This window comes from Pteropus medius, unplaced genomic scaffold, assembly GCF_902729225.1.
Source record: "Pteropus medius unplaced genomic scaffold, Ma_sr-lr_union100, whole genome shotgun sequence".
Lineage (NCBI taxonomy): Eukaryota > Metazoa > Chordata > Mammalia > Chiroptera > Pteropodidae > Pteropus > Pteropus medius.
Genome location: NW_024344321.1, coordinates 745,465 through 760,504, shown reverse-complemented (window position 1 = coordinate 760,504; position 15,040 = coordinate 745,465). Strand labels below are relative to the sequence as shown.

The 15,040-nt window shown below is 39.5% G+C and overlaps 1 protein-coding gene across 5 annotated transcripts in view; it reads right to left on the bottom strand.

The window, feature by feature from the left end:
* Positions 1 to 15,040, bottom strand: part of RPGRIP1 (RPGR interacting protein 1) — a 58,337-nt gene that overhangs the window by 15,931 nt on the left and 27,366 nt on the right. Inside the window, exons 13-20 of one of the 5 annotated variants that reach the window (XM_039869876.1) lie at positions 14,478 to 14,621; positions 13,875 to 14,025; positions 11,373 to 11,825; positions 11,060 to 11,211; positions 10,265 to 10,607; positions 8,834 to 9,018; positions 8,326 to 8,529; positions 7,609 to 7,744 (exon numbers count right to left, since the gene is read on the bottom strand). In XM_039869876.1, the coding sequence (XP_039725810.1) occupies positions 7,609 to 7,744; positions 8,326 to 8,529; positions 8,834 to 9,018; positions 10,265 to 10,607; positions 11,060 to 11,211; positions 11,373 to 11,825; positions 13,875 to 14,025; positions 14,478 to 14,621 (1,768 nt within the window). Of the gene's footprint in view, positions 1 to 7,608; positions 7,745 to 8,325; positions 8,530 to 8,833; positions 9,019 to 10,264; positions 10,608 to 11,059; positions 11,212 to 11,372; positions 11,826 to 13,874; positions 14,026 to 14,477; positions 14,622 to 15,040 lie in introns of those variants that run through there. The other 4 variants (XM_039869877.1, XM_039869878.1, XM_039869879.1 and 1 more) reach the window with 4 other exon arrangements.

Genomic DNA, 15,040 nt, shown 5'->3' with positions numbered 1-15,040 from the left:
ATTTCTCTGCCAGCTGGCGCTATGTTAAATTGTCAGTAGAGGGCACTGGTTGATCACAGGAAGAGAAAAATGTTTCCCTTCTGGTTCTAGTGTACTAATTTAGGCAGGCTCTTGCAGCAGAAGTGGACTCTGCAGACCAAGCTCCTGCAATTTAGGGCCTAGCTCCAGCATACATATGGTTTCCTGCAGAAGAGCAGTCCCCAACCCCCAATCTGCAGACAGGTACCAGTCTGTGGCCTTTTAGGAACCAGGCTGCACAGCAGGAGGTGAACAGTGGGTGAGCAAGTGAAGCTTCATCTGTATTTGCAGCTGCTCTCCAGTGCTAGCTAGCATCAACTTCGGATGATCAAGCATTAGATTCTCATAGGAGCACCGGTCCCCGATACCAAAAATGTTGGGGACAATTGCTGCAGCACACAACTGTGGTAGCACACGGCTTCTGCGATATCAAATCCCAGCAATTCCCAGTGTCCAGTAGCACATGGCACCTCCCCATGGGCAGTTTCCCTGCTACCCTCTAGAGTGGATTTGCAGTGAAATGCCACTGGCTTGGCACCTCTTTGCGAATGTTTATGGCCAACATTACAGAGGGCAACTTCACAATTCCTCGGAGCTTTGAAGTGCAGCCACAGCAAACTTGTGTGCCATTCAGTAAAATATAACTTCACTCTCTCTAATGAGGTCTGGATTTCAGCCCTGAAGAGGGTTGTCTACCAGATCTATATCTTTTTTGGGTGCTCCGTCTCAGTTTTAGTGATTTGTGAATGCTCTTTAAATCTGGTATTCCTGTGTCCTTTAGATTTCTCTTTCCGTCTTACTACTCAATCCTCATCCCCTCAGATCAATCCCCTGTTGCGTAATAATTCTTTATATTAAACTTTCCCTGTCCTAATTACTACATAGTCTCTGTCTCATGGCTGGATCTTAATTGGTGTGGTCCTTCTAGATAAAGGCTTATCAAGTTTGCTGATCTTTTCAAACAACTTCTGGCTCCATTGATTGTCTCTATTCTTTTTCCCTTTTTCTGTTTCACTGATTTCTGCTCTGATCTTTATTATTTTCTTCTTTGGGTTTGATTTTCTTTTCTTTTTCTAGCTTCTTGAAGTAGAAGCTTAGGTTGTTGACTTTAGACTTTTATTCTTTTCTAATTATAAGCATTTAAAGCTATAAAAGTTTCATTAGGAGCATTGCTTTAGCTAAAACCCATAAATTGTGATGTGTTTTCATTTTCATTCAATCCAATATATTTTCTAATTTTCCTTAGGAGTTCTTTGATGTAAGTGTTATTTAGAAGGTATCGGTTAATTACTAAATATTTGTTATTGCCTGCATTAGTTTTCTATGGCTACTATTAAAAAATACCACAAATTTGGTCGGTTAAAATAACAGAAATATAAGAGCAACTTTGGGCCTGGAGCTAGCGAAAATGTCCATATTGTCACTCAGAGATATGAGATGCTGATCTAATTCTGTAATCCTAAAATTCCTGTAGGGCCATTTGCACACCTGGTGGTGCTGCACAGTCCTGCAGGCACTGGAAAAACCACACTGGCAAAGAAGCTGATGCTGGACTGGATGCAGAACAATGTCACAAAGACATTCAGTTCTGTCTTCGATCTCAGCTGCAAAGGTCTTGACCACAATGGGTTATGCACCTTTGTAGAGCTGGTCTCCAAGAATTAGCCCAAACTGCAGGATGCCATTCCAGAGATCCTAGCCCCTGTGCAGAAAATCCTTTTCATTATCAATGGTTTCAATGAGCTGAGAGTCCTCTTGGGGAAACTTATCTATGATACATGTGGTGACTGGAAGAAGCAGAAGCTGGTACCTGTCCTCTTGGGTAGTGTGCTGAAGAGAAAGTTGCTACCCAAGAACACTTAACTGATCACCATGTGACCCAGGGCCCTGAGAGAGTCTGACTCTCGAACAACCCCTCTTCATAGAAATAGAAGGATTCTTAGAGCTGGGCAGGAAGGTACATTTCTTGAAATCTTTTGAAGATGAGGATTAAGGGCTATGAGCTTTCAACTGGTTGAACAATGCAACCTTGTTCCATATAGGCTCGGCTCTTGCCAAGTACTGGATTGTCCACACCTGTCTAAAACTGCAGATAAAGAAAGGGGAAGGCTCCTGCCCTGACTTGCCAAACCACCGCATCACTGTTCCTGTGTTTCCTTTGCAGTCAGTTCATGCGGGCACCCAGCAGCTGTCCCAATCGATACCTTCAAGCTGCAATGAAGGCTCTGTGTCTCCCAGCAGCTGAAGGCATGTGGACACAGACATCTGTGTTTGATGAAGAAGACTTGGAGAAACTTGGGTCAAAGGAATCTGACCTCCGCCCTTTATTGGACAGAATATCCTCCAGAAGAGCAAAGATTGTGAGGGCTGCTACTCCTTTATCCACCTCAGTGTCCAGCAGCTTCTTACCATCATATTGTATGTTCTGGAGAGCGAAGAGGAAGAAAATAGGGGTAGCTTCAGGTGAGACACTGGGGATGTGCAGGAGCTGCTCTCCAAGGAAGAAAGGGTAATGAATCCCAACCTGACCCAAGTGGGGTACTTCTTATTCAGCCTCTCAAACAAAAAGAGAGCCAAGATGCTGGAGACAGCTTTTGACAGCCAAATGTCAATGAAGTTCAAATGAGATTTACTGAAATGAAAAGCACAGTCCGATGAGAACGAACCCTTCTCCTTGATGATGGACATGAAGGTGGTTTTGCACTGTCTTTACAAACCTCAGGAGGAGTAGCTTGTGAAGGATGCGATGACCTATGTCAAGAAATGTCTCTGCATTTGAAAAATAAAATAGACATTGTGCATTTGTCCTGCCTCAAGCATTGTTAAAACTTGTAGACAATTTTATTTCAGGTAGAAAAGGGGATAGCCCTGGAGAATGATACAGCATCAGAATCAGATGCTTAGGCTGAGAGTCTTTATTTCTGGACATCAGTCAAAAGCTTCCTTTAATACCTCATCAGTGAGGATTCTTTGTGAAAAAATAGGCTCTGCTACCTGTAATCTCCAAAATGTGGTCCTCAAAAATATTTCCCCAGTTGATGCTTATCGGAACTTCTGTTTCATCTTTGGTGGACATGAGACTCCAATGCGTCTGGCCCTTAAAGAAGTGACACCCAAAATGTAATCTGCACTATCTCAGGTTGGTATTTTGTTCTGCTACCATTCATCAATGAGATGATCTCTCCTCCTCCCTCAAAATCAACCAGTCTGGCATTCTTGAACCTCACTATAAATGAGCTGCTAGTTGCTATACATGGCTTTGAGACATCGAAAGTATTTCCTGCTGAGGCTGTCATTTGACAATTGTTATCTTACAGGAACTTGCGGCAAGGAGCTGTCTTCTGCTTTGATTCTCAAAGCAGACACAAAGGCTGACACTCCTGTACCAAGCAAAAAAAAATGCCCTTGGGAATGGCAGGGTGAATCTTCTGTATGAGGGCTTGAGTTATCCCTAAAGTAAACTACAGACCCCGGTACTATGGTGCTGCACATAACCAGTGATGGCTGCGATCACATCGCAAAGCTTCTCCAACAAAAATCAGCCCGACACTCTTGATCTGGAGCTGAATCACATAGGAATTACTGGATTGAAATTTCTGTGTGAAACTTTGAAGAAACTACTGCGTAACTTGAGATGTAGTATGTGGTTGTGGGAGATGCTCCATCACTTCTTTCAGTTGTGCAGACCTTTCTTCTGCCATCAGCAGCAACCAGAGCTGGATCACTCTGGACCTGGGCCAGAATTCCTTGACGTATAGTGGAGTAAAGATGTTGTATTAAGCCTTGAAACTTCAAAATTGCCCCCTCCAAACATTCAAGTTAAAGATAGATAAATCTGATGCTCAAATCCAGAAGCTGCTGAAAGAAATCAAAAAAAGCATCCCACAACTGACTATTGATAGTGACCATTAAGATCCTAGGAAATAAAGATCTCATGACTTCATTTTCTGAATGTAGGTATAAATTATACCTATCACCTTAAACATTGCCTCTGTCCCCCTTCTTACGCTTCTACATTTAATTAAATGCAACTTAGACTTCCTCATTTTATGCTTTATGTCTTTTTTCTCTTTTCTGTTGAGTCATTCATTCTATAATAAAGTAATGGATCTTCAAGGTGATGGTGAACTTCCTGTTCTCTCAGTAATGTTAGTTTGATGGGTCAGATGTTATTTTAGCCTTGGTTTTGCCTCTGGCTTACATAAAACATATACAAATCACTTAACTTTGTTATGGATGAAATGTCTATATCTCAAGTATATCAAGAGAAATAAAGGTAAAAGCATTCATAAAACAAAATATTAAAACAATCAGAGGTTTATTTTCTCACAGGTCTGGAGGCCAGAGGTCCAAAATCAAGGTGTTGGGAAGTCCATGCTCACTGCGAAGGCTTTTCCTATTTTCCCTTGCCTTTTTCAGCTTCTCATTGCTCCAGACATTCCTTGGCTTGTGGCCTCATCACTCCGATCTCTGACTCCATAACCGCATTGCCTCCTCTTCTTCCTGCTGTGTCTGTCCTCTATGTCTCTCTCCTAGACACACTTTCATTAGAGTCCACTCAGATAATACAGGATTATCTTCTCATCTCAAGATCTTTAACTTACTTACATCTGCAAAGATTCTTTTTTTCATCTGCAAACACTTTTTTTTTTCAAGTAAGGTCACACGTTTGCAGGTTCTGGGGTTTAGGACAGGGACATATCTTTTGGGGGGCCGCCATGGAACCCACTACATTATTTAAATTTTGAATATATTTTTAAATCCCATGAGCTAATATTTTTGCTTTATATAGTCATTTAAATTAACCCATATTCTTTGCTTTCCATTCCTTATTGTATCTTTATGTTTTCTTCTGGGATAATTTTCTTTCAGCCAAAAGAACAAACTTCATGTTTTCTTTAAAATGTAGCTTGGAAGCCAACTCTCCATTTTGGTTTGTCTTTAAATGTCTATTGTTTTCATTCTGTCTTTAAATGTCTATTGTTTTCATTTTTGTTGTGCAGAGAATTCTTGGTTGGCACTTGGTTTTCTTTCAGCAGGTGTCTTGCTATTGGTTTCTGGTTATAGTTTTAGCTCTTAACAAGTCTAGTTATCTATCTTACTGATGCACCCAAGGCTGTCTTTTTCTTTTAAATGGATGCTTTTAATATTTTCACTTTGATTTTATTTTCTGTATTTTTACTCTGATATGGCTAGATTTGAGTTTATTTTTTACTTATCCTGTTTGAGTTTCATTTAATTGAATCCTAATACCTTTTATTTGTCTGGAGAACTCTAAGTCATTATCACTTTAAATGTTGCCTTTGTCCCACCTCTTTCTCTTTTCCTATATTTAATTAAGTGTAACTTAGACATCCTCATTTTATCCTTTATGTCTCTTTTCTCCTCTGGTATTTTTCATCTTGTTATTTCTCCTTGCTTTATTCTGGATATTTTCACCAATCTCACTTCAGTTGTGTCTAATCTGCTTTAACCCATATATTTCTCTCATAAACTTCTGTATTTAGCAGTTCTATCATTTCTATTGATTAATTCCCAAATTTGCAATGTATTTTGCAAACATTTTGTAATCGATTCAGGAAAAAAAACCTATATATTGATGCCAAAAGTATTAGGTAAAATTTGACGAAGAACAAGATATTTATATAGTCTTAAAATATCTTCTCATAGGTTACTTAATAATTACAAAGGGGAAAATGATAACTTTATGATGGAAAACCCTGGCAGATGCTTTCTTAACCAAGTGACCAAAGTTAACATCACAATAGTGGGACAAAGTAACATCACGTACTTCCTAATGTGATGCAGTGAAAACACAATATCACTTCTGTAATATTCCTGTAAAAAACTGATGACCTGAATCTAATTATGAAAAAACATCAGACAAATCCAAACTGAGAAAGAATGCTTTACTGAATAGCTCATCTATACTCTCCAAAAATATCAGTATCATGAAAGATAAAAGATGAAGAACTGCTCCAGATTAAAGGAAACTAAAGAGACATGACTAAATGCAATGTAGAATACTGTGTTAGTTAGATAAGGGGGGGGAAAGCCTGCTAAAATGGACATTATTGGGACAGTTGGAAAATTCTGAAAATGGACTGGATATTAGGTAATAATGTACCCATGTTAAATTTGCAAACTTGATCATTATACTGTGATTATATAATTTCTTTTTTCTTACTGAAATGTATATCAGTAAGGGGGTATAATGTTTGTAACTTACTCTCAAATGCTTCAGAAAAAAATGATAAAGCAAAGAGTAGAAAAATGTTAAAATTTGATGAATTTGTGTAAAGGGTTTATGTGGTCTTTTTTGGTTCTATTCAATGCAGCTTTTATATGAATTTGAAATTATTTTAAAATAAAATGTTTTTTATTTTTTAGAATTAATTAATTTATTTTTATTTTTTAATATTTTTTATTTTTTTAATTGAAGAAATGATTTAAATTTTTCCCCACATCTAATTTCCCCCTCTCCCCTACCCGCTCCTCTCTGGTAACCACTAGTCCATTGTCCATGTCCATGAGTCTCTGTTTGTCCTGTTCATTTGTTGCTTTTAGGTTTATATCCCACATATAAGTGATATCATGTGATTTTCAACTCTTTTTATCTGGTTTATTTATAAAATGTTTTTTAAAACTTACAATATCAATTTTCATAGCTCCAGTTCCTTGCTGACATTTTAAAAGTCGGCTTTTATCTCCATGAAGTTAGTAAACACAGCTGTTATGCAGGTTGTGTCTGATAACTTCAACATCTGGAGTCCTGGTACGCATTGGGTCAGCCCTTGTTCCTCTAGTCCTGCAAATGCTCATAGCACCATTCTACCTCTCAGAGTAGAAGTGGCTCAGAATGGTGCTGCCTTCAAGGTCCCAGACCAGAGTGGGAAATTCTGCCCTGGACAGACACCTGCCTACTCTGGGCAGACAACAGAGTCAGGCTGCATCCCATTTCCCCACTCTAGAAGTCCACCAAAAGCATGGTTCTATCTCTCCCTGACTTCCTCCAGACCAGCATTGTCACAGGGCTGAAGCAGTTTCAGCCCATCTTTATCTGGGTTTGGTAATTCTTCCTTCTCTTATTGCCTTTTTAAAGCTTTTAAGGACATTAAGATTTTTAAAAAATATATTAATTTTAGCTTTTTAGTTGTCATCAATGGGAGAGTTGGTCTGAATGACCTAGTTTTCCATAACTATAACTTGAAATCATGTCTGCTTCTCAGTGTAACACAAAAGCCTTGCCATAATTTAAAAGAAATTTGGATTAACATTCCAAATGAGCCAATTACACTCCTCCTCCTATTTCTTGCAAGCATAATTCACAAGGCACGGGAATGAATTAACACTTTATACTTACTAGGTAAATAAACTGGCTATAGCTAGCTTTAAATACATAGAAAGCTACTTTCTTTGAGAATCCCAGCCTTAATTGGCCTAATCAGCATACTGTAACATAAAAATGAGGGTCTTCACTATAAATTTTCCATGAAAAGTCTAACAATGCAAGATGAACAAAAACAGTAACTGTCTTGATAAAATAATTCCATAACTAAATAAGAAAATTAAATTTTAAAAAGACAATACCATTTACAGAATGTAGGGTTTCCTTCTGTATCAGCGCTGAAGGGGATGTCATTTCCTCTTCCTTTTGCTGATTTTTTAAATCATCATCTATGGAGACCTTAAGCCCTGAGAACTTCCATTCAGTGTAGTTCACCTGCTTCAGAATGAAAACACTTTTATATATAATTATATATAACATACATAATTATATAGAACTATATTATATAATTATAATAACTTAATCAAATTAATCACAAATTACATATTAATATGGTTATACAATTTATATAAATTATTATAATAATGTAAAATATAATTACATATAAGTATATAATTATATAATAATACGTATTTGTGATCTCATTTATATTTTTTTAGGTGTTACATAGTAACTTTAATTCAGTTTCTTATAAAGGCAGTATCAAGCACATAGTAAGTAATCAACAAATATTTGTTTTTAATTTATTTTAATTACACTTTAAGCAGACTGGTTAAAACTGTGGTACTAAAGTTCTAAGCATAAAATGCAGAGTCTGTAGTCTGTTGAATTAAATTACATTGAAATGAACAATCCAGAGGCTTATTAAACCACTTGTGTTTGTGGAAACACATATTAGCCACAAAAAGCCATGATTATTGTTTATCTTCTATGACTGCTTCTGCTTCTACGTCTGAGAATAATATATCTGGGGACACTGCAACCCATATTTTAGTTTTTCAGGGTTTCTAAGGCCTTACCTGTAGTGTATTCCCATTTAAGATGTTACGACTAAGATACTCCATTCTGTTCTTTCCTTGGATGCCTGTTCTTTTGCCATGTTTTCTTCTTGAGTAGCTTGCAACCTGGTGTTCCCTTTCCTTCCTTTCTCCCAGCTGAGGAGGTTTTCTCTTAGCTGGGTACTGACCAGCTTCAATGGGAATCTCAGTAGATACCACCTGGTCCTAAATAGAAGGATCAGAGAAAGACATACAAGATGATAGTTTAACAGCCCTGATACTCGAGAAAGGAATTTGTAAGCCATCACTAGGCTTTATTTCTCTCCTGCCACAGAGCTGAGAGATGCCATCTCTCTCTCCACCCTACAATAAAACCCAGAGGTTTGCTCTACGAATGGTTTCATGGCATTCTGAGAAATGCAGACTAGATTTGCAGAACATATGACGTTCACAGAAGGAACTTCTTTTCCTCAGATTTTAATACTATCCTCTTCAAATATGCTCCACAGGATTGGTGGAGGTATCTTACCTGGGGAGGAAAGACAGCCTTTTCCTCTTCAGATGGGATCTCTAAACTGTCCTCGGTGTCCTTCTCCTCAGTCTGAGCTTCTGGTTTTAGGAAGCTCTCCGGAGGTAGGTAGCAAGACTTCCAATCCAGTTGCACCTGCACAGATCCATTGGGTTTTCCCGCAGGGTCGATGAGTTCAAAATCACCTGAGAGGCACACAAATATTAATAAGTTCTGATCACATGAAACAAGCAAGTGAGCATTTACCAGCACCTCATCTATTACCCCATTTTGAATTTCACTACATTTTGTTTTAATTAATCATGATAATATATGCAGAAGTAATACAGAATGGCAGTAAATATTTATATTCTCTTAGAATATTTACTTCTAATATTTCCTTAGACTATTTATAGGTGAAGATGGGTATCTCCAGGTTTCAGGAAGGGATAGGCAAAAGACATATGGAGAGGTATAGCTTGCTTGTCTTCAGTCACCCAGCCAATAAACAAAATTGCATTATCATTTCTATTACCAAATGCTTGCTATGTCCTAGGTATACCAAGAAAACCATTATCTATGCTCAAGTGGTCCCTATTTCTAAAATAACAAAAGTAAAAAAAACTTAAGCAAAATGGCTTTTTCCAAATGCCAGACTTCTGATTTGTGACACTGATTAATTTAACAGATGACTCACATTGTCTCTCTTTGGCAAAGGATGAGTTGCGAGTGGAAGTGTCAGACTTCTTTTTTTCTTTAAAGCACTTGTGTTATTGAAAGGAGGGAGGCCTCACACACTTCCTGGTACATCCAGATGCTTGTTAAACATGGTTGGTATACTGCCTGTACCCACCCACACTTCCAAATGAGAATACAGATACCTCCCCCGCGCCCTCCAGGGACCGCAACTAGAGAGTTGACCCTTTCTAGGTGCACCTCACAACCCTGGGTATGAAGGTAAGGTAAAGTGGTATGAAGTTAAGCTCCATACTATGGAGAAAAAATTTCAAGAAATTTCCCTGAGTCATGGTGTGACATGGTAGACTTGCTAACTTGTGTCTAATGTTTAAAAGACGTGTTAAGGACACAGCTTATAATCTGATATCTTAGTCATGTACTAAGAAAAAATAGGCCTTAAGTAAAGACAAATACTGGGAAGCACGACAGAATCGGAAAATGTTTATTCAGAGAAAAAGGCATGGACTTCAGGCTGGTGGGTCCACCCACTTGGGAATCTTGCTTTTGTTGTTGAAAAGCAGCAGCAGATGCCAATGTTTCCATGTGATTAGTGAGGCTCTAAGTCTGCTCTGTTGCTCTTGCCAATATCCTAAAATCCTTTCAGCAGGTTTTAAGAGAGACTGCTCCAAGCAAGTAATCAAAGAAAAGTAGGATTAGGAAAGGGAGACAACACTGGGCAGAGATCATAAAGATGCAATAACCTTGAACTCCCACCTTTAATGGATTTGTTTTGTGCAAGAGGCAGCAAGGGCACTTGGACTTTGCCAAGGTACAAGCCAGGCTCTGAGTCTTCATCATCAAAAATGTACACGGACAGGGCCTCCCGCCTCAGATACTGATCCAGGTCAGAAGTCACAAGCACTGGGAATCGAGCCTGGTCTCTAAAGTAGGGATTGTTACTGGCTGGAACGATGGCAGTGTCGTGGTCAGAAAAGGTGAAGAAGCGATACATGGCGTATGGACTGGGTTGGGTTCCCAGCAATCGACTCTGGAGGCCACAGCATCTGGTGATTTCCACCTGCAGTTCATTCTGATGCTTCCAAGTCTTTGATCTGGACTGAAGAGATGTTGGTCTTGGATGGAGGAAAGGGGCAACCTGAGAGAGTTGTTGTAGGTGAAGCCCAGCACCTTTGATGAACAAGAGCTATGACTTAAAGAATTATCAAATCCTGAGTGGGTCACAGAGAAACCTAACGACTTTCACCTGCCTGCAAACTGGCTCTGGCAGATGGTTATCTGAGGGAGATGCTGGCACTGAGGCTTTATCTTAGAGAATGGAACACAGAAGCTATTTTGTTCACAGCAGAGAGAAGTAGCTAGCTCCAAGGGCATGGTTTCATTTCGCACTCAGGCTTGACCAAGAGAAGAATCTGAACTAGTTGTGATGTGACCATTTTTCTCTTTCATTCATATTCAACAAACATTTATTGAGAATGGAAGACTGAGTTGTTCTCATGAGCTGCTTGGCTGAGGCTCCTTTGAGATGCAAGGGCATATCCTTTTTCTCACCTCATCCTCCTGGGCCTCCCAGGCTGCATGCACATTGGCTGACAGGTATGCCTGGGCTTTCTTTTGTTTATTGTATGCCTGTAGGCTGGATCTTATGGGGAAGTGCAGCCTCATCCAGTATTCTAGCACACCAAAGTCTTCTCCACCAGCTCCTGGTAGCAGAAAGTATGAAGGACATGAAGGGTATGGATGGTGTGGTGAGGATCAAGAATAAAGGCAGAGGAAGAAAAAGGGAAACAACCAGAAGATCAACTATAGACTTTGGGAGATTCTGTATTAGTTCTGAGAACTACGGGAGGCCGACAGCACTTACCAGTAAGAGTGGCAGAGCCAGAGACTTTCTCTACAGTCTCCAGCACCCTGTCAAAGCAAATCCATCCAGCTGCAAGGGTGTGGTGCTCACTGGCTAGAGCCTGGTGTAGATCAAGCCGGGCTGAAGCCCCTTGAAGGTAGTGCAAAAATAGGGAATCTGTCTCTACCACGTACTGGGAGGTGAAGTCATACAGGGGCTGTGGTCCCACAGCTAGTGGGGTACAGTGGGTTTCAAAGTCATAGAAAGAATAAGTGCAGAAAGTGGTAGGTTGAGTATCTTCAGCCTGAGCCAGGGCAGCAGATGTCAGGAAGGCCTGGTGGATGTGCAGCTCGAAAAGATTCTCACTCTGATACAGCTGAGAAATGTCCACTTTATCCTCATCTCTATGGGCTGGCAGCGTTTCCAGACATAATGACATCTGTCGGGTACCATAAGCCACATCTTTGAGCTGTTCTAGAGAGGAAAGAAAACTGCCCATCCATTAAAGGGTAGGGAGCTCTTCCTTAGGATAAAGGAAGGTGGACAGGAGAACAAAAACCATGATGGAAGTCCAAGTTGTGATTATTTCAAGAAATCATGTGATTTCAAAGGAAAAAGCAGCAGAATGACAACTAGGAGTTTTGAATTCTGATGGCCACATAATCCAGTGTCTCTCTTTGAGGGAGAAGGTTCAAAATGAGTGACTGGAAAGTAAACATTAAGCTCAGGAAAACACTAGAGGCACAATTTCATCTATAAGTGACATCGTTTTGGCTTACAGCAAGATCCTATGAATTAATTGGTAATTCCATCAGAAAAGCACAAGAAAACAGAAAATGTGAATATTTCCTAAAGTTTGGGGTATTGGCCATGGAAAAACTAGCAGGTTTGTAGTCACAGTGTCAATTACATGACATTGGGCCCCACCAAGGAATGATTCCCTTCTCCAGCCAGATCAGTCTTAAGACTCTTCATACTGTTAAGATTTGGTTTCATCATAAGAAGGCAAAAAAAATCCACTTTAAGTTAAAGAGTAATGGAGTAAAAAGTGGAGGAGGACACTTACTGGAAAGAGGTTGAAAATATTGGCAATGGAATGCAAAGATATGTAAGACGGTCTACCAGAACTGTGCATTACCTCCCATGTTCAACCAATCAGAAACTTTGACATACAGTTTGCTTCAAATCGGGGAATATTTGAGTCATCATAGTATGTTGATAGTGAAGGTGCTATTTTAAGAGTTAAAGGAGCAGAATAAAAATATTTAGATACCTCAGAATTTCTTCCTGCCCAAAATAAATGGAATACAAAGATTGACTAATGATTTCTTATTCATAACATAACTCAAAATATATTTAAAATTTTGCATTACATGGCACAGGGTTAACAATCTTAGCATATAAAGAACTACAAATCAATTAAATACTATTAAGAAACAGGTAAAGGACAGAAACAGGCAATTCTCAAAAGAAATAATACAAATAACTGGTAAACATAGGAAAAACTCTTAAGCCTTACTAGTAATGAAAGAACTATTAAGTTAAAGCAAATGAATCTTCAGAAGTAAATAAGAGTATTTACCCTGCACAGGACCGGGAGAAAGACCCTGAATCCGAAAGACACAAGAATTTCAATCCCAGGGGGGATTTCCTTTGTTATATGGCAGTCACCTTTGAACAGACTCACTCTGGCATAAATAAATCATGCCCCGAAGGACCCACCTCCCTTTACTCCAGTTCCATGATCACTAAATAACCTGCTTACTGATTCTGCTTTCCAGAGAAAGGGCTGCCATGAACAGCAACTCCAAATCTTCTCATGGCTCCAAACATTCTTATGACAACAATTAAACTGCCACTATCATAAAACAACAAATGAACATTCTGGCTTAAATATCAGTCTTTTGGTTAATTTTGGTTAGTGTAAGTAAAGGTCTGTCACCACTGGGAATAATACCAAAGCCAAATTTGTTGATGTGCAAGGTTGAGACCAGATCTTAGGCAGCAGTGACTGTACTAAATATAGGAAGTACCACATTATGAAATTGTCATAAGTGTCCAGCCAGTTGCCCTGTTATGGTGACATCCTTAAATTGCAACAAAGAATTGGGAGACTTTTAGAGAGAAATCACAGCAAAGGATGATGAGAGATGAGTGACGAAGCTCGACTATCCCACCAAAACTGCTATAGGCCTGGGTTGAAGAAACAATCTTCAGAAAGGGAGTGTTTATTGCACCCTGAAGGCCAACAGTGATATGCTCTCATTCTTAAAACAGATTCAGCAATTGCTGGGCCCTGTTGAAGCTCTCCAGAGAACTCAGAGAAAGATGCCGACGTGATGGAAGAAAAGAAGCTGCTAACCACTTATTAAAACAACAACGATGATAGGATAAAGAATGGGAGGGATAAGTCATACACTGAGAACATAAGAAGCGGCGTTCTAGACAGGTACACAGAGGGGAGCACAGGCATTAGCTGTGCGACGGGTCTCAAGGTGAGGAGAACAAAGTACTAAGACTTGCCGGATATTGGAAGGCCATGGCTTCTTAAAATACCTTCCAGCTGCTTGATACGATTGTTCTTGAGGTCTAGGAGTTGATTCAACCTGTCCAGTTTTTCTTTGTGATCTTTATTTTCATTATCGGCTTTTGTCACCATCGCCTCCAGTTCCTCCTGAAACAAAACAATGTCTGAACTTTTCCATCACACTGGCCCAGAACAAAAAAGCCCAGATAAAAAGGTGGCACTCGCTGGGTAAAGGTAACTCTGCCATCTCCTTGGCAAGGCAGATTATCCACTAGGGAAAAAATTGGATTCCTCACAGACCACTCCAGGCCCAGTAGTGCTGTTAGTGCCATAGGATAGTGTTTTCTTGGGAAAATTTGAACTCAGAACGTTCACACCTGCCATTTTCATTAGCTGGCCCCTTCACTGGCTTCTACCGCCAAGGTGCCATAGACATGTGTGAGTCCTCAAGTTCTTCAAAGGACCTCCTGTGCTTGCACAGGACAGCATATCATCTTGCATCAACCCCAGACACTCGGGTCTTGCTTCATTCCCAGTCTTGTAAATAGTTCCCGTGTGCCTATTTATTTATCCCCTTCCTATACTATCTTTTCTTGCACCTGATAACACACGTTGATTTTGCGCTGCAGAATAAGCATGTCTCTGGTCTTTTCTAGTTCCAGTGTGGTCTCTGCATTTGATACTTGCAACTCACTTAACATCTGGGACAGTTTCTTTTCTTCTTGGTTTTGTGGTTCACAGGGCTATAGAGAAAAAAGCATTAGTAAAAAGGAGTATAAATATAATAGAAACAATAAGAACTATTCTCCATAAAGCAGTTGTTGGTAATAGTAAAATAACAGCAGCAGAATCTACCCCAAAATGTAAAAGAAGACAATGTAAATTTACAAGTGCTATCTCCCCTATTTCCTCATGTTCAGTAGCAGCGGAGAGGAAGTTATGCAGCCTCTAATGGCTGTTTGTCCTCGGCAGATCATTTCAAGTCATCATCTGGAAAAGATTAAAAACTTTTTGAGCTGTAAAAGGTAGAAAAAGTGTGTGAAGCTCATGAAGCTATTTCTACTCTCAGTCTGTTCATATCCTTCCAAATACTGTCCTCAATCAGTACAAAATATTATTCAGTTAGTGTTCTAATCCCTTTATCTTTTCTAGGGATATTTTC